General features: G+C 41.9%; 1 protein-coding gene and 1 long non-coding RNA gene across 2 annotated transcripts; one reads left to right on the top strand and one right to left on the bottom strand.

Annotated features, from left to right (window-relative positions):
* The first annotated feature begins 9,867 nt into the window (after window positions 1-9,867).
* Window positions 9,868-10,263, top strand: LOC120900647. The gene is made up of 2 exons (XR_005739230.1): window positions 9,868-9,962; window positions 10,034-10,263. It is a non-coding gene; the product is annotated as an uncharacterized LOC120900647 (long non-coding RNA).
* Window positions 10,264-14,876: 4,613 nt separating this feature from the next.
* Window positions 14,877-19,629, bottom strand: LOC120901037 (uncharacterized protein K02A2.6-like). The gene is given in 2 exon segments (XM_040308742.1): window positions 14,877-18,493; window positions 19,175-19,629. Coding segments are annotated over 2 exon segments (3,366 nt in total). The 3' UTR covers window positions 14,877-15,582.
* Between the last annotated feature and the right edge of the window lie 759 nt (window positions 19,630-20,388).

Genomic DNA, 20,388 nt, shown 5'->3' with positions numbered 1-20,388 from the left:
GCTAATTTTGGCATGCTAAAGATCCCTGCTTGAATTCGCCTTTTTTAGTAGATGAACAACATCAAAGTTCCAGATGGGTCTTTCAAATAGCGCTCAAGCAGCTTCCTTTTGTCACAACGCCAGGGATTATTTTTCTTTGTGTTTTATTTTCAAGCAAGCAACATCGATGAAATAAACAACAAGATTTGTTTCGTTTAAGCACATAAGTATATTTTTTAATCCTTTGTATTGATGAATTACATAAAATTTCACATAATTTACTGTACAATCAACATCACTTCACTCAATTGTCAGACACTTTGACAAGAGCCACCTTGTACCGATGTCATGCATTAAAAAGCTACAAAGTTTCACCAAGTTCGGTACACATTCTTAAAAATCCTTAAAGTTCCATCGTCAACCCTACAGATAGTACTAATCAGCCGCAAAGTTCCAAAGAGTATCGTGTGTTTCTTAAAAACCTGTATGGTTCCACCAAGTACCGTTTCATCTCTTAAACACCCACAAAATATGACATCGGAACGATTTTTCGTTAAACAGCTTTAAATCAGCTATGGAATTCGAGCTGGCTCGTGCCACGGATGTCGTTGTCTAGCCACATCCTTCAAATGACACATTCCAGGGCGATATTGAAGAGTAGATAGTACCCTGTGCGATTCGAACGATTCCGACATCAAGTTCGATACTATCTCCTTGGATTGCACTTTGTTCATGGTGACTTCTTACATCCGGATCGACTTCCCAGGTAAGTAGTTCTATAGCTCATTCCGGGCTATGATTTTGTAGGCCGCCTGAAGTCGATAAACGGGTTATGTGTTGGGATCTGACATTCTCGACACTTCTGGAGAATCGGCCCAAGAGTGAACATTTGATCAGTGGTGGATTTGCCTCCAACAAATAGTTGTTTGGTAGCCGACGAAATTTATAGCAAAGGATGCAAGTCTGCAGAACAGGATCTGAGACAGGATCTTAATCTTACTTACTTACTAAATTATACAGCGCTACAACCGCTTTGCGGTCTTGGCCTGCCTCAGGAGTGTCCGAAACCGCTCACGGTCTCGTGCCTTCGTCTGCCAGTCCGTTATCCTGGCCTTAATGGCGGACGCCTCCACGCCATCTGGCCACCTCAAGGGGTCTGGGCCTACCACGCCTCCTCTGTCCTTGTGGACGGCTTAAAAAGACTTTACGGGCTGGGGCGTCCGTTTCCATGCGTACAACATGGTCAGCCCACCGGAGCCTGGCGAGCTTGATACGCTGTACGACAGTGAGGTCGCCGTACATCTCGTATAGCTCGTCATTATAGCGGCTCCTCCATTGTCCTTCGACACATACGGGGCCAAGTATCCTTCTGAGCATCTTCCTCTCGAACGCGGCTAAGAGGGTTTCGTCAGATTTGGACAGTGTCCATGTCTCAGAGGCGTATGTGAGCACTGGTACTATATAGGTACTATATAGTCCCAGCTTCGTCCGTCGCGACAGGTTCTTTGAGATGAACTGATTTTTCAGGCTGTAGAATGACCGGTTGGCAGCCAGCATCCTTGCGCGCAACTCAGCTTCCATGCTATTGTCGTTGCTGACCTTTGATCCCAGATAGGTGAATTGTGGGACGACTTCAAAAGTGCGTTCACCTATCTGCACGTCACACCTACGTAGATTCTGATTATTTATTGGTAGGCCCGCTGATGATGCACTGCAACCACTACAATCATCGTACTAAGCCGACTAGTGATATTAGTGCTGGAAACTGCCGAACAAATACACAATCATCTTCTGATCCTGTTGTGAACCATGATTCCACTGGCATAGCTGAGAAAGTATGGTTATACTTCACGTACATCAAATCGCATGTCTCCGCTGATGATATGCGTGTGTGGCTTAAAGCTGTGCTACCAACTGACAATATTGATGTTTACCGTCTCACGAAAAAGGGTGCGAACCTTGATTCGATGTCCTTTATGCCATTTAAAGTGAGTACCCAAGTGCCACAAATCCACTAAACGACCACTAAACGGCTTCTAAACGACTCAAGCACTCTACCTAAACGGAATATAGAAAGGCTTCGTTTAGCAGACGGCAAACGACTCATGTATTCTAAAAATAGCAAAAAAGCTGGTGGCGCCATCTGTTTTTGGGATACCCAACCAGTTGAGCTTCCTCGCTTGGAGGAAAGCTTTCTCATTTCCTCTGTACTGTTGTATGGTTTCGCATTGAAGTTTTGCATCGCTAGAACTAGAACGGCGATACGATTGTTTAAATACTAAACTCCAACGGAAACCACCAGCACTGAAGCAAGTGAGATTTGAGTGTGTGTGTGTGTGTGTGTGTGTGTCTTTAGTTTGTATCCAAGTGTAAACGCACGATGTTTCACATGATAACACACATTATCAGAATACTTTCAACGCAATATGACATCATGGCAAGCTACGGTTTTCAGACACAAACCCGCGCACTTGCAAATACACATTAAAAAGCACACTCTCTTTCTACTACTACCACTACTACTACTACTACTACACACACACACACACACACACACACACACATACACACACACAAACACAAGTAACGTGGCAAAACAAGTGCACGGTGCGTTGAAAACACCAGGGTTCTATCTTTTTGTCCGATACTGTACCCACGTATCTGACCACGCGATCATTCATATAGATTTTTGCTCAGAAAGTTAGAAGGCTATATAGGTTGATGATAAGATGAAACTTGTCGAAACACATTGCCAGAAAAGGATAGCAATATAATAATCAGTTTTAATACGCCATCTATTGATCAAACCAATGAAGCTGTGGAGCTTTCATTTTCTTTCTATGGATATTCAATTTTCCAGTCGTTTAAGCTTAATCTGTGGAGCTTGGGTATTCCTAAATCACTTAAGGATCTCGCGCTTCAATCTACTATTTGGCCAGTTTCACTTACTCTTCGTGAGTTTGTTGATCGCGGCCTAGAAAGCAACGTATACATGATAGGGACCGATTTGACCCTTCTGTGCTTACTTCGCATCGTTCAAACAGTGCAAATTGCTCTTCTGCTGTGCCAAAAACTACCGCTCATCCGGATCATTTTTTGGAACATCGATCGCCATCCCCACAGCGCGGGATTCAATCACTATTCCAGATGACCGAGATCCTAGAGGCTATGCAACTGGAGTTTCCTCCCACACCGCCTCAGTTATCACCGGAGGTTGGGCTTCAATCACAAACCAATCTCAGCAGTACGAACCGCTGACCACCAAAATGTTCGAGGCCTTCGCACCAAATATAATGAATTGCTCCTTTCTGCGAATGAATCAGGATGTGAAATGCTTGCCCTTACTGAAACCTGGTTAAATGAATCGATTCCATCCAACATGGTCCTGGATAGTGATTCCTAAAATATATACCGTTGCGATCGTAGTAGGTCTTTATGTGGGGATTGTTTATGTGCCACTGTACTTGAGCAGCGACCGCAATTATTTAGAATCCCTTTCTGCTTTTATCAGCGAAGCATACATGCACATGAAACCGAATGATGATCTTATCATTCTTGGCGACTTCAGTCAACCTGCGTTAGAGTGGTCGCCTGCAGCCGCAGTAAGGTCAGATTCATCTTTACGTATAAGACATTATGTGCCACATATATCTTCGAATTCATCCTATTCCTGCTTTTTGGATAAGATAAATTTGCATGAACTCTATCAGCTGAACGGGGTGCATAACCATTTAAATCATTATCTGGACCTGGTGCTCTCCAACTCTGCTGCTGCTGCTTGTTGTTCTGTGTATTCTGCTTCGTCACTGCTCCTGCCCCAGGATGCCCATCATCCTGCTCTATAAATTGTGTTACCGACTTCTTTATTTAGGGCTAGCAGGGTTAGGAATGTATTGCCTTCTGCTCCTAATTCATTTAGTGTTCGTGTTGTTTATCAACAGCGGTTCTAGTTTGACAGCTGCGTTGTGGTAAAGTGATAGAGAGGGACAGGTAGCACAGGCGAAGCAAACACGGGCGAAATAGAGAGAGTAGGAAAGGTTCATCCCAAAGGAGCTTCGGATGAACGGGTTTGCGCGAAGTTTTAAAACGGGCACGAAGACGAAAATCGACCTCTTTCTATCATCGCGCCAAGAGAAGTAAGTTCAGTGAATTTTTTAATACAGTTGAAGTGAATTAAGAAAACTGAAGTTTCAACTTTTACTTCGCGAAAGAAAGAGCTTTGTTGCTGGACGCAACAGTTCGTTATAATTTTCGTCTCACAGACTATCGTAAACTTACACCTGTTTCCATCTACGTTCGAATCTCGTGCCATTTGCATCGAATCGCAAACTGCCTGCTTCGAATCGCATGCCACTACGATTGAATGCGTGCAACCATGGTTGAATCGCGTGCCAGTACGGTCGAATCGCGTTCCACTTTGGTCGAATCATATGCCACTACGATCGAATCGTGTGCCGCTACCATTGGGTTTCTGAAAGCAAGAGCATAGTAAACGGTTTGTTTACGTTTGAAAGCTGTTTCTTTCTTCGCCGACGGCATTTAGTTTGTAAAATACTAATAAAAGGGAATTCTCTGATTATAGGTGAATCACGAATATTGGTTCAAACCATGGTCCTTTGTTGATGGTAAAATCCTTGTTTTCAACTTACACCTGTTTCCATCTACGTTCGAATCTCGTGCCATTTGCATCGAATCGAAAACCGCCTGCTTCGAATCGCATGCCACTACGATCGAATGCGTGCAACCATGGTTGAATCGCGTTCCACTACGGTCGAATCCTGTGCCACTACGATCGAATCGTATGCCGCTACCATTGGATTTCTGAAAGGTAGGGCATAGCAAACTGTTTGTTTGCGTTTGAAAGCTGCTTCTTTCGTCGCCAATGGCAATTCGTTTGTAAAATTCTAATAAAAGGTAATTATTCACTGATTACACGTAAAATCCTTGTTATCAACGAATATCGTGGTCCCTTGTTGATGGTAAAATCCTTGTTTTCAACTAATATTCGGTGTTCGTTGTTGATGGTAAAATCCATGGTTTGAACCAATATTTGTGGGGTTTGCCTATAATCAGAGAATAATTCCCTTTTATTAGTATTTTACAAACGAAATGCCGTCGGCGAAGAAAGAAACAGCTTTCAAACGTAAACAAACAGTTTACTATGCTCTTGCTTTCAGAAATCCTATGGTAGCGGCACACGATTCGATCGTAGTGGCATATGATTCGACCATAGTGGAACGCGATTCAACCGTACTGGCACGCGATTCAACTGGGGATGCACGCATTCGATCGTAGTGGCAAGCGATTCGAAGCAGGCGGTTTGCGATTCGAACGTAGCTGGAAACAGGTGTATATTCGGTGTTCGTTGTTGATGGTAAAATCCATGGTTTGAACCAATATTCGTGATTTACCTATATTCAGAGAATTCCCTTTTATTAGTATTTTACAAACTAAATGCCGTCGGCGAAGAAAGAAACAGCTTTCAAACGTAAACAAACCGTTTACTATGCTCTTGCTTTCAGAAACCCAATGGTAGCGGCACACGATTCGATCGTAGTGGCACATGATTCGACCAAAATGGAACGTGATTCAACCGTACTGGCACGCGAATCAACTATGGTTGCACGCATTCAATCGTAGTGGCATGCGATTCGAAGCAGGCAGTTTGCGATTCGATGCAAATGGCACGAGATTCGAACGTAGATGGAAAAAGGTGTAATTCTATTCTATCTCGTTCCGACTGGTCTTTTTTTATCAATGTACATCGGTCGACGAGGCTGTCTAATCGTTTAATACTTTGTTAACCTCTGCACTCCTTTCATGTACACCTATTTTTCGATCCCCTCCTAATCCTCCCTGGTCCAATCGTACTCTTCGCAACCTGAAAAAGGATCGTATGAAATATCTTAGCAGGTATCGTCTGAACCGATCTGCATACAACTTTCGTTTATTTAAGTACGCTGCCTCTGCGCATCGATTGTACAACAGGGCTCGTTTTGAGGTCTATTCGAGTAGACTGCAATCGCGTTTCCGTTCTGATGCAGCATCCTTCTGGTGATTTGTTAGGGTACGAAGAGGGTGCAATACGTTACCTAATGAAATGGTACTTGATTCTCTAACTGCCTATACTCCTGTTGAGATTTGTGAACTCTTCTCTGCTCATTTTTCCCAAATGTTTGAGCCACCGGTTAGTGACCCTAACCTTATCGAGGGTGGGCTACTCTACACGCCAGAGAACTTAATAAATCTCTCTGATATTTCGGTTAGTTCTGAAACAGTTGTACAGGTGTTATTTGGGTTCTTTTACTTCTGGTCCAGATGGCATTCCTGCCTCAGTTTTAATAAATTGCTTGCTAAAATTTTCAACCTTTCACTTTCTCTCGGGATCTTTCCTGCTCTTTGGAAATCCTGTTGGCTTTTTCCGGTACACAAAAAAGGATGCCGTAGCATTGTCTCTAATTATCGTGGGATAACCCAAACATGTGCCACAGCCAAAACTTTTGAGCTATGTATCTTTCCAACCATATTTCATAGTTGTAGTTCCGCTATTAGCCCTAAACAGCATGGGTTTGTGCCTGGTAGGTCTACTTCAACTAACCTCATGTCTTTTGTTTCCAATATTTTTGGATCTTTTGAGGCAGGTACCCAACTTGATGCAATATACACTGCATTACTTTCATGATGCATTTGATAGTTCCACTGATGACCTGAGCGCCTGTACCGGAACACCGTCGTGTAACAGAGCATGGTGCACAGCTTCGCACCCATCCATTCCGCAAAGAGCAGTTATAAGACAAGGTGTCTGGTGGGCAACTAGACACTTCATGCAAAGTTGCCTTGAGTGAACGAACGCTCTGCGTGCTGCTACCGAAAACTGCATAAACGCACTGCAGTTAGATAAAGATTGACACGTTCCTTTGCACAACTTGCACTAGATTTGTACGCCCGATGAACCTTCTCCCGATGACGTTTGTGGTGACCGTATCGAATTGCCAACTGTCGTGTGTGTGTTCCAGTAGGCGGTTTGAGGTGCACGAATCGCTGGTGGGTGAATTCGAGGAGGCTGACGAGACGCTTGATGATTTTGTGAACGAAAGTCTTAAGATGGCTGCCGCCTTCCCGTACTAATCCGCTGCTCGTTTGCGTTACGACTAGGAGGGTCTACGATAGCGTCGCTAGCGTCGCGTGCCAATTGACTAATCCAGTGCCCAAATTCTGACAAACTTACAAACCGCAGCTGCCGTTTGTACCGTGCCCAATCAAGTGCGGCTTCCGATGGTAGTTTCGAAACGAGCTCACGTAGTAGTGCAACATCGTATGCATATTCGGGTAGTTTGAGAGCCTCTATTGTCGCGCACATATTTCGCACAGAAAACCCAAATTTCGCAAGGGACCTTAAACAACCAGGATTAGGAGCCGGCATTCTTCTCACTTTCTCAACCGTCGCTTCGATGATCTGGTCGGGACGACCGAACTGCACCTCCAGCGTTTCCATCACTTCATTCAGCCCATCGGACAATAGCAGCAAATGTCCAACACTTTCTTTAGCCTCTCCGATCAACGCTCGCTGAAGCCGTAGTAAGTTTTCCCATGTAACAAAATCGACATGCTTTCTCATTCTACCCAATAGATCAGTAAACCTGAGAGAGCTAGAAAGCATGTCGATTTTGTCGCTTGGGTTCTGCCTCCGAAAAACTACATAACTCCGTCGATAGCTCAAACATCCGAATGAACATCGGCCACTCTTCCACCGCACCACTGAATACCGGTAGTACTTTTCCAAAAGCACCTTGTCGGGCCGAAATTTGCGATTGTGTGAGGTTAGCGCTTGAATATATGGTGGTGCCAGCGTAAGTTCTAGAGCGATAACTCGGCGGCATTTGGAATGAAGTTCTTCTATGAGCCTCATCATGGTACTTTCTCCTGGTAATATAATCAGGAACCTGGGGATGATCCTGATATAACATTCGTGGTGGGTTGGCGGTGCTAGCGAAACATGGAGTAGGGGGTACCATACCCGGAGCCGAGTTTGCGCCGCAGTGATCGGTAGCGGACAGCCATTCTTCTGCTTTAACCCGTTGCGCTGCGCCATCGCGCTCACTGGCTTCTGTGTAGCCTGCATCTTCAAGCTCTATCAACTCCAGTTCCATCTGTCTCAACTTCAACTGCTGCTTCTCCACTTCAACTCTCTTTCTTAAAATCTCGGCACGCCGAGAATGGTGTGCCGTAGGAACGGCGGTGCGTTTTTCCGTCACATGACTTTCTGCTAACTCCTCTTCAATCAACAAAACTGACTCCTCTGGCGTCGCAATGCACTCCGCCATTGAGTTGGGCAACGGTGATCCTCCGCAAATCCTCCTCGTTCCGTGGGCCGTTCGGCTGTGCCGTGCTCGATTCCGTGTTCAATAACCCTTCCGCAGTCGGAAAACCTCCGCTCGCCATTCCACCAACGACTTTGTTGCTTCGCGGCACGACCGCTTCAACTTGGCCACTCTCCTGCCTCACCACCGAACTGGCAACCTCTCGGGTTTCCTTCTGCTGGATGGACGTAACACCGAACATTTTCCGTTGAACTGCACTCACAAACAAATACTCTACGGGTTTCTTCACAACTACAGATTTAATTTTGGAATGTTATAACTGCTTTCGGATGTTGTTCAAACTTCTGCAAGCCGTAGACTTATTTTAGGCAGCTTGAGGCGAGCGCCAAAATTAAAATCTATTTACCCAGAGATTCGATCCGAAAAGAACGTTCGTATAGCATTCGCTCCTATTTATAATCTTTCGGTTTACCGCCATTCCGTTTCCATCAAACCTTTTTCTATCGTTTTGGCCGATTATCCTTCGCTAATATTTCACGCTTCCGATCTCTCAAACCTATGGCATAGCTCTAACCATCCTACACTGTCAGTGCCGCTCAACTCTGTTCGTAACAGACACCAAAGCGGGAAAGACGGACACCTTGTTGTAGGGAAAGATGGACACCGAATTTATTGATGTTTTTACTTCTTATATCAATTGGTGATGAATATATTTCTTCAAATACCTTAAATAAGGGTATTCTGATGCTATAAATCAATCAGTAACTAGAGAAAGTATTGAAATAAGCGAGAAATGAAACACCGGTCAAAATAGTAGCCATTCGTTATGCTATTACTCGCTCGAAGCTGATGAGGCGCTTCACGAAATCCAATATCTTCTCACGACTTGGACAACTTTAAGCAATAAAAAGATGATGCATTTATACGACATTGTTCAGGAATAGATGAGAAATTCTATGGGATTACAAAAATCCAATGTTAAATTTTGACATGGTGGAAAATGGATTAAACTATTAACAAGTCCCTTATAAATACTGAGGTCGTGGACTTTTTGTGGAGTTATTTCCTAAAAGGAAGTTCTAGGCTGTTGTTCTGTAAGCTGGAGCAACGTTAGTTTCACGATATGTCAATTATGCTTTAGATGCTGCATTCTACGATATATTACAAGCGCCGTTTACAATTCCAAAATTAATGGCTGAATGAATCGCCGTTGCAATAGACCAAGAATTGGTTTATAAACGTACCAGGACGTGGAAAGCGTTAGAATTTGTTAAAATACTGTAAAACTCTTCACTTTCTAACCTTTTCTACAGGTGTCCATCTTACCCTTCATGGTGTCCATCTTTCCCATATCAGGTGTCCGTCTTACCCGAACATTTCAAAACTGCACGAAAAAAACATGTTTTTCATTCATGAAAAAAACGCAAAAATCGATGGAAACTTAAAAATTTAAACACATTTTCTGATAAAACATGAGTGTAAGATAATGTATGCACATTTTCATGGTCGTTGCACTTATATATCCCTAGATTTTTAACATTTCCCTTAACGTGTCCGTCTTTACCTACCTTCCCCTACATCAATAAGAATTGGTATGTTATTTTTTTTCAGAACTCAATATTAATTCGACGTTTTTAACAAACGACACAAGTTTAGAAGCAGGTATATCGCAAGTTACATGAAAACAAATTCTTATGATTGTACTTATGACTTTAACATTTAATTTTTTATAGCTACCAATAATGATACCTCAAAATATGAACACCAGATAGTCGTCAATAATCCTACTGGCAAGTATTAACAAGTGTCGCTCAAATACGTTTTATTTATTTTTGTTTCTATTTTCAGCACACAAAAAAAGAAAAATTTCTACTCCTCTTGCGTACAAGGAACTTGAGGACTTACGCGTAATGTTTGACGAGTTTTGTGTCTTTAACTGCTCAGATTAATGAAAAAAAAAAAACGATGAAATCAAAGAAAATTTAAAGGTGATCAATAACCGCATGGACCAAATGGACACCAAAATGGATATCGTTTTAAAGAATACAGTACGTTCTAGATTCATATCAGAAGAACTGATTACGATGACTCATCCTCGCGAAGGTTTACTTCCCAGGACGGAATTTGAAGTGAATCAGATTAATTCTGAAGAAGAATTGAAAACCTTCGATGTTAAACTAAATAATGATTCAGATTTCAAGCGAAAGGTAGTTAGATGGATGCAACTGCAAATCACACGCAATGATGTGGATAATCGTTTACACGATGCGATAGATTTATTATTTACAAAATCATTCTTTGCGCCAATGAATTGGTCCGGTATAAGCAAAACATGTAATGTAACTGTTGTGGACAGACCGCTGCCTCATCCTGAGGGCTCACTGTTGACAGTAAGGCTGTCATCCTGTGACGTCCTCAGTGAGGATCGCGGCGCGAGAGAGATCAGTCGTCCTCTCCCCGCATTGCGTGCGTTTGTTGTATTACACATACCAAAGATTAGTTGTTAAAATACATATTCTGTTTGTGCCGTACACACCGTGTTTACGTTTCATTTGTGCGGTCACAACAGTAACTAAAACAGGTTTACGTAATTATAAGAATATATATTTTATATTATTTATATTATTTTATTTATATTATATTATTTTATATTATATAATATTTTACAATTATTTGTAGAAATAGGGAGTTCAAATTCATTAACACCGACTATTAATTATGTTGCTTTATACTTACAAAAAAATTAAGACATGCTGCTGAACGTATACATATTGACAATACGAAGCGAACGTCAAGCCATACCGCAAAACGTAATAGTAATAATCATGGATGATTTTATTTTTACGTTATAAATTAGTATTTTAAATACGTTGTACGTCATCCAAATTGACTAAAAATGTTTGGTTATAATTATTAAAAAAATCATAGTGAATTTATAACTTTATAAGAACTGTGGATAAAACGAAAACTTACCTTTATTTTCATACGTAATACGTTGTATAAAAATTTAAGACGTGAATTAAAATTAATAAAAGAAAGGTTTCACTTTATTTGTTATGTTTTTATTTTATTCAACAAGCGTATGTATTACAGGAACAAAAATTAATTCCTCTTTTCGCGATGTGGGCAATGTTACAAATTTGCATTTAATATCATTTAACCCGAAGTCTTCACATGTTTCAGATAACGTATTAACGCATCCTTTGAAAACAAAAATTTCGCTTGACTCAAATGGCTCGTTGAAAACTAAGCCTTTCACATTTATCTTTTTACCAGTAATACGAATACTCTCGCTACCATTCAAATATTCTTTTGTGGCACTTTGGAACTTCACTATGTGATCGTTCTTTTTCAAGAACCAGCCATTTCGGGTGTTATTCTGTAGTAGAAAATTAGAATTAATGTTAAGTGTTGAAACATTACCACGCTGCTTTACAGTTGGATAAATGCTATTGGATTGAGTTGATGCATGCTGCATGTTCATTTCATCCATTTCGTACAGTCGATTTATGGCCTGTTCTACATTTTTCCACCCGCTTCGCAGCAAACTGTAAATAATTTTCGAAAACATACGTGGAAATAGACCACAACGATTCAAAATGCTCATTTTCTTCAAGAACATGTCGTAGGTTGTGAACATTGCTGCTAATATAACGTTCACCATACAAAGTTCCAAAATCTTTCACAAATTTGTCTAGCAGTTGCCCAGCCACCTTCCACTTCGTCTTGTAAACATTTGACGAAAGCAATGTTACAGCACAAAATAGCAACATAAAATGGTTATACAACTCATTAGGCAAATTTGGATTCAATACAACAAGTCCCGCGTACTTTAAAAAATATCCAAACTCTACTCCTTTCCAAAAATTCGCATATTTTATGGAACGTAATTTGCGATGCATTTCCGAAGGAAGATTAATCTTTAATAAAGCAGCGGATATCTTTTGGCATTGCTCTTGGGACCATGCTCTCTTGCCTAGCTTTCCATCACGCCATCCTATAATTAATCGCTTCATTATCCCTAGATGAAACAAGTGCAACAGATCTGAAATGGTTACATGCTGCACTATGTCAAAGTTATTCAATTGACATAGGGGTGTTGTTGTTATTTAATGTCCTGGATATTCATATTTACGGAATTTTTCATTTGTTCGTTTTCTTACATTTGAATCATTTGCATAAACGATGGTGTGTCCAGCCTCGCTATGATTCCCTTCAACGGTGCATTTTAAACAGGCGTTATAGCAGGTATGCCCTTTTACACCTGCAAAAATATAGAATGTTGTTCATTATCAGATGTGTCTGTTTATAAAACCCTATGTTGGAGCAACTGCTGGAGTCGAGCAGTTCGGAGCGGAGCGGAACAAATCCGTTCATTTTTTGAGCTTGTTTACGCTGACATCACTAGCGGTTTAGATTTAATAAATAGATGGCGAAAAGGCTTTTTCATCCTCTTCTTCTCTGGCAAATCGTCGTTACAAGATTGGTAATTATTGGTAGCTTAGAAAACAGAAAGAAACGCGCAAGACTTTATCCGAAATTATCCTCCGAGTTAACACCCTATAAACACTAAATACTTTTTAACATGTTTTCAATACCTTTAATAAAAGCTCTGGCAGGAGTATCTGCAACAATAGCACGCATTTTCACAACAACTTTCTTTCCGTTAATGATGATACCATTCGCCATTAGAAGGTTTAGCTCATCAACGGCTGGTCGAAGAAACTCTTCTATATTGTTTGGTTTCTGAAATCCACAAAAAATTGCGGCTGCCATAACTGGAGCTTGTGGGAGTTCTTCGATTTTGAACAATGTCGGCCAAAATTGCATAATTATGTAGAGGCAATCCATCAATCGACAATGTTAAAGTAATACAATTAGTCGGTACCTTTACTGATCTGCAAATAAAAGGAGATAATGATGAGCTGTAATTCGATCAAGTAAAAAAAAATGGTGTGTATCTACTTACCGGAAGTAATTTAATAGGCAACTTCTGAATCCTCGATACCAAAATTTTCCACCATCGATATCCTTTATTTCCGATGATGGATTTCGTTTAGTTTTAAGCAGCGTTTTGGCAGATGCCGGTACTTTCACGCCTGTTTTTTTTTTAACAGAAGCAGCATCATATTTATCGATTGATGGGTTTGATTATTCGATAGTGCCCAATATCGTATCCCATCCTCTATAGACATATTATCAATATTTAACGCACTACCAGCTTCGACATCGCTATCATCCGTGAAGTTTGCATCGCCATCCTGCACAGAATCCCCTTCATCGTGCTGCACGGTATCCTGATGGCCATCCTCCATTGCATCATCATATTCATTTTGCCATTCATATGCGGCACTAAATTCCTCTACGTCTGCAAGTTTCAATAAACATTATCACTTAGGAATTGCTGGTAATTTATTAAACTTTTTTTATAGGCATACACCACTTACTGTGTCGACTTGAGCTTGCCTTCTGCTGGTCTTGGCGTGATGGACTCAATATCGAATATTTATTCGCCCGATGATACATATTTCCTGTCTTCCTAGCACGTTTCATATTCGACATTTTGAAAATAATTTGGTTTTAGCTTTTGGTGTTAATACAAGCGAACACAACTGATCAAACGCAACCCACAAATGTAATGACAGCCGAAATGGTTCAACGCTTCCTTGGTGTCAAGAGTGAAAAGGCGCGAAAGAAACACACATACATCTATATACCATGCCGCTCCGCTGCAGCCGTCGTAGAACAGTGAGAAAGGGCGAGGTCGCATGACGCCCCGCTACTGCTGTTGCGGTCAACGGAAAGTGGGCGAGGTCCGTTGTATTCGTCGGAAAGAGGGGGAGGTCACATTCCGTTCCCAGTAGTCATGGGAAAAATGATTCTTTTTAAAGATCAGGTGCGGTCCAGTTCGCTCAGTGAAATGAACTGAACGCGTGCGGTGATTCTTTCGCACGCCCGAGGTGCAGTATGTTTTTAAATATCGATGTTATGCTGCAAAAATGTACACCCTATTTTATTTTTTTATTTTTATATGGTTACATTTACAAGCAGAGAAAAAGGAAATCAAAGTTGTTTTAATGATCAACTAAACTTTACAGGGTTTTCGAGGATTATATAGACATGTTCATCGAGTTGTAGATTCGTTCAGGCATATAATAGACTCTTTCAGCGCGATATAGAATTGTTCGGAAGTAGGTGTAGACATGTTTGGTTATACTGTAGAGCTGTCACTTTCGTACCCCTTGAACTGCAAGTTGGATCATTCTCATCAGAAGGTAAACAAAAGGTTTTCAAAAAAATATGCTTTTTTCAACTAATTTATGTATTAAACAGCTTGGAGAATGATTATTAGCTACTTTTAGGACTTTTAAAAATGAAAAATTGAACCCTGCGGCACAGTGTGTAAACAAAATAAATGACAGCTCTACAGAATCGCTGAACATGTCAACGCCTACTTCCGAACAATTCTATATCTCGCTGAAAGAGTCTATTTTTTATGTTCTTTCCGTATAAAGCACGGGAAATAAAATAACGGGTTACGCCGTGCACTTTAGTTTCACACTATATTCATGCAATTACAATATTCATACGATTTACATGTAATTCTTGGTTCATATATAAAACACCTCCCCAACCGCACGCATGCACCTAACCGCTTGATCATCCGACTTGAAGTGATACTCTCGTTTTCTCGGGTCGTCGTCCCGGCTTCGTGTCCTGCGACACGATCGCGATGGCCGCGCCTGTATCGCTGATGGCTACCAACGTCAACGGTTGTCGCTTATAGCGAACAACCCAGAGTGGCAATGTCGCGCGATGCTGGTTCTGTCCACAACATCTCCCCCTGTTAAGATAGCTGGTACTGATTCAACCAACGTGGAGGTCTTTTATTTCTAGAAGATCGACGTGGTGCTTGTACCAGCTGCGTTCCCTCATTATCATCTTCCAATTGCTCGGCAGAACTGTTATCAGCTAACAGGACAGGAGATTCTTCTGCAGGTGTCGGTGAACATGATGTGTACACTGAAGACGAATCATACAACGATGATGACGATGACGGTGAGGACGTGGACGATGCTGACTCAGACGTAGATAATAATGTAGACGATGGTGACGATGACGGTGAAGACGCGAACGATGCTGGCTTAGAATTGGGTGACGACACAGACGATAGCAATGGCGTACACTGATTTACGTCGCTGGATATCGGTGATGTTCTTGGCTGTACATTCCACGTTCCCAAGAGTACATCCAACGCCATGGGTTGTGAAGGACGATTTGATTAATGGAAGCTTACAGAACGCCTGCGCATTTGGTTTATATGCCTACGAAGTATACGCTGGAAACTAGTTTTAACCTCGTACATAACGCTACCGCATCTCTTTGTTACAATTGCAGGCTCCCATTTCCAATTGTTTCTATAAAACGTTTTGACGTATACCAGTTCTCCACAATGCAAAACCCTCATATTATCCGGTACTCTAGGCTCATTGGAAATAGCAGTGGGCCGCAACAAGTCAAAACATGTGCGCATTTGACGCCCTAACATGACCTCGGCTGGTGATTTGTTTTCATCAATGGCTGGGTTTGGAGTGGATCGATATGTTTGCAAAAATAAATCTATTGCCTCAGGAAGCGAAGTATCATCTGAACAAATCTTTTTCATTGCTCTCTTGAACGTATCTACGAACCTCTCAGCTTGGCCGTTAGATTGCGGATGAAAAGGTGCCGTTCTTAAATGTTGTATGCCATTACTTGTGCAAAAATCTGCAAAAATTCCGCTTGTAAATTGCGTCCCATTATCACTCACCAGTGTAACTGGAATGCCAAAACGTGCAAATATTCCTCTTAAAATTGCTATGGTCGCTGAAGCAGTAGTACTTGATGTTTTAATAACCTCTGGCCATTTGGAGTAAGCATCTACGATTATAAGGAAATAATCTCCCTCTACTGGGCCTGCATAATCGATATGAACTCTCTGCCATGGAGATGACGATTTAGGCCAAGGAACATGAGGTGAATGTGCTGGTGTTTTCGCTGCAGTTTGACATTTCTCGCAAGAAGCTACGCATTCGCTTATATCACTATCTATTGAAGGCCAGTATACGTAGCTACGAGCTAACGATTTCATTCTTTGAATGCCAGGGTGTCCACGGTGAAATTGCCTAAGGCATCTTTGTTGCAGGATATTTGGAATTACGACTCTCTCTCCGAATAAAATACAATTTTCTACTGCTGATAGGGCTTCTCTTCTCGCATAAAATCGTGATAATTCTCCTGCATAAGTAGTATTTTGGGGCCAGCCCTTTTGTATAAAATGAAATACTTTGCATAAAATGGGATCTTTTAGTGTCTGTTTGGCGATCTCCATGAAGCTAATTGGTAAGGATGAAATATTACTGATGACGACTGACTTTACATCCCTCTCCAATTCCAAATTAGCTATAATATAATCTTCATCTGGCTTGTTGTGCTTGCTTATTAGTCGTGATAATATGTCGGCATTGCCAAAATTTTCCGTGGAAATATATTCGATTTGAAAATCGTACATTAGAAGGGTTAGGGCAAAACGCTGCAATCTGTTAGCAGTGTAAACAGGTATTCCTTTCTTGTTACCAAATATTCTCAAAAGAGGCCTGTGGTCTGTTTGAAGGCGAAAATGTCGACCAAATATCATTTTGTGGAATTTGGTTACCGCAAAAATGATTGATAACCCTTCCCGATCGATCTGACTATATCCTTGCTCGGCTTTTGTAAGCGATCTTGATGCATGTTGCACAACTTTCATAGTACCGTCGGGCATCCTGTGACTTAAGGTTGCTCCTAGACCAACAGAAGACGCATCAGCTGATACTATTATCTCGAATCGTGGATCGTAGTGGGTTAACGCTAGGTTTGACGATAATATAGTTTTGAACTTTTCGAAGACCTTCTGGCACTCTGCTGACCAATCAAATTGTTTCCCTTCCTTCAACAATGCATCTAGTGGGTATCGTAGATTACGCAGATTTGGGATGAAACGACCATAGTAATTAATCGCCCCAAGAAATGATCGTACTTCGCTGACGTCTGACGGTGCTGGCAGATTAATGATCGCTTCTACTTTGGATGGATCGGGACTGATGCCGTTTCTATCTATTATGTGCCCTAGATATCTTATTTGTGACTTATTGAACGAGCATTTATCGACACGGATTGTAAAACCGTACTCCTGAATACGACCTAGGGTTTGAAGCAGAGTTTCATCGTGCTCTTCTTGATTCCTACCTCCGACAATGATGTCGTCCATATAGCTGGAGACGCCACGTAGACCAACAAGCATCTTGTCCATCAGTTGTTGGAATGCAGCGGGGGCTACCTTGATACCCGGTGGCAGTCTGTTGTAGGAATACAACCCTTTGTGTGTGTTGATCGTCAAGAGACTCCGGCTCTGCTCTGCGATTTCGACCTGAAGGAAAGCATCCGTTAAATCAATTTGCGTAAAATGAGTACAATTACCTAGTTTGGCGAATATATCTGCTGGTAACGGAAGCGGATACTCCTGGGGATGCAATGCTCCATTAAGCCCGGTCGAGTAATCTCCACAGATCCTGATTTAGCCGTTTGCTTTCCGTACCACAACAATCGGCGCAGCCCAATCAGAATAGTCTACCGGTGTGATTACTCCCAATTGCTGCAACCTGTCGAGCTCTTTATCAACTGCGTCCAGCATTGCGTACGCAACTGGACGCTTAGGGCAGAAAACTGGACGGCAATGCTCCTTCAGTTGCAGATTAACGTTTCCTTTTGTACATAGACCCATACCAGCTCCAAAAAGGCCGGGAAATCGTTGTTCCAAATCCTTAACACTCGATGTATGAATGACGTTGCATATCTGGTCAATAGGCACTGACCACAAAGAAAATGCCTCGACTAAATCCGTGCCCAGTAGTCTCAAATCCGCTTGAGACACATATATCGTTTCTCGACGCTGCTTCTCTCCGATGATGATGTTTGCATTAAACTCTCCGATTATTGGTAGCTCTCCTCCTGATGCTGTCTTAGCGTCAACTGATGACGGTGATAGTGGTGGTGCTCCAATGTGCTTCCATACGTTTTTACCGATGACTGTGATGTCGGAAGCGGTGTCTAGCTGTAGTCTTAGACTTTTGCCATTGATGTTGAGTGGCACATATTTCCTCCTCTGCTGGACGCTGTGCACGTTGACAGTAACAGTTCTAGTACTCGTTTGATGTTGATCGAAAGGGTTATTAAAATTGTTGCGTGTTAAACTGGCCTTCGTGTTACAGAACCCTTCCTTGTGCCCTATTTTACCACACGCAGTGCATTTATAAGTACGATATGTGCAGTTACGAGACCAATGTAATGCTCCGCACAGCCAACACGGATGGCGGGGGTCTCTTGAAGATGACAGTTTACTAGAGGGATAGGAACGATGGTACTGAAACCGTCTTTGTTGTACTGCGTATACTTGTTCTGACGTGTCACGCTCAATCATAGCGCTGTCGCGTCTCAGATTGATGATGCGCTGACATTCTGCCGTAACTTGTTCTAATGTAGTTTCAGGACGTTCCTCAATTCGGGATAGCAATCTTTGCCTGATTTCCACTTCGCAATCATCCTTCAATCCGCAGACAAATACGAGGCATTTGAGCTGTTCCTCAGAAAGCTTCCCGAGCTCAAAGTTAATAACCCCTCGGTTAATGCGACAAGCATACGCTAAATAGTCCTCAGATTTCCCTTTGCACGTATTTAGACATTTGAAGCGTCTATGTAACAGGGACTCCTTGGTGCCGAACAAGTCCGTGAGTTTGATGACTGTTTCTGACAAAGAAAAATCACGTGAATATTTTGGTAAAATAAAATTGACATACCGATCGTGTTCGAGGGTTCCCAGTTTGCGCATAAGAAGGCGCACTTTCGCTTCGTCGCTCAAGCGGGCTGCATCTTTCTCGAACAAATCCTCATATCGGCTGTACCATGCTGCGAATGTCGATCCAGCTTCAGCATCATAGTTAAACTCCTTTAAATGGCTGCATAGTGAATCCAGAATTTGTTCGGGCGATGTGAGTGAATTTTGGCCTGACCCCGATCCTTGGTGCTGCATCAGCTGTGCCAAAATATTCTGCTGCTGCGTCATTTGCTGCTGCATGAGTTTCAGAATCTGCATCATCGAAGAATTTTCCGTTAGGGGCGATGGCGGCGTTTGCAATGGAGGTTGTTGCAATGGCGGTTCTCCAGAACCATTTTGTGACGGGTGTGGTGCGATCGATGGCTGAACATTAAAAACTCCACTAGAACGTCGTTCTTCATCACCACTGATGTTCATTTTTTTTTTAAACACTTATTAAAATAGCAATAATCCTCAACAAATACAAAATAAATAAAACGCACTGTACACGAACTTTTTGCTCAACCCAATGATGAGGAGCTTAACGTTGTTGTCGTTTATTACTCTTTTTTTTTACTGCTTCGTACACGAAAATGTTCCTGCTCTCACTGATGAAGCGTTTAAAACGTTATTTTCTTTTGCACTTGTAACACTTAAGGCTCAACGATGAGTTTTTCTGTTTTTAATACGGTTAGCATGGGGGGAAAACACGATGGTGTTTTTTTTTTCTTCAATATATATCGCGGGCTCGACTCAATGATAAGGTAAATCTCGTCGCCACTTTTATGTTCTTTCCGTATAAAGCACGGGAAATAAAATAACGGGTTACGCCGTGCACTTTAGTTTAACACTATATTCATACAATTACAATATTCATACGATTTACATGTAATTCTTGGTTCATATATAAAACACCTCCCCAACCGCACGCATGCACCTAACCGCTTGATCATCCGACTTGAAGTGACACTCTCGTTTTCTCGGGTCGTCGTCCCGGCTTCGTGTCCTGCGACACGATCGCGATGGCCGCGCCTGTATCGCTGATGGCTACCAACGTCAACGGTTGTCGCTTATAGCGAACAACCCAGAGTGGCAATGTCGCGCGATGCTGGTTCTGTCCACAACACTATTATATGCCTGAACGAATCTACAACTCGCTGAACAAGTCTATATAATCCTCGAAAACCCTGTAAATTT

This window comes from Anopheles arabiensis, chromosome 3, assembly GCF_016920715.1.
Source record: "Anopheles arabiensis isolate DONGOLA chromosome 3, AaraD3, whole genome shotgun sequence".
NCBI classification, from domain to species: domain Eukaryota; kingdom Metazoa; phylum Arthropoda; class Insecta; order Diptera; family Culicidae; genus Anopheles; species Anopheles arabiensis.
Note: the sequence above shows the minus strand (reverse complement) of the source record. Positions and strands in the feature narration are given on the sequence as shown.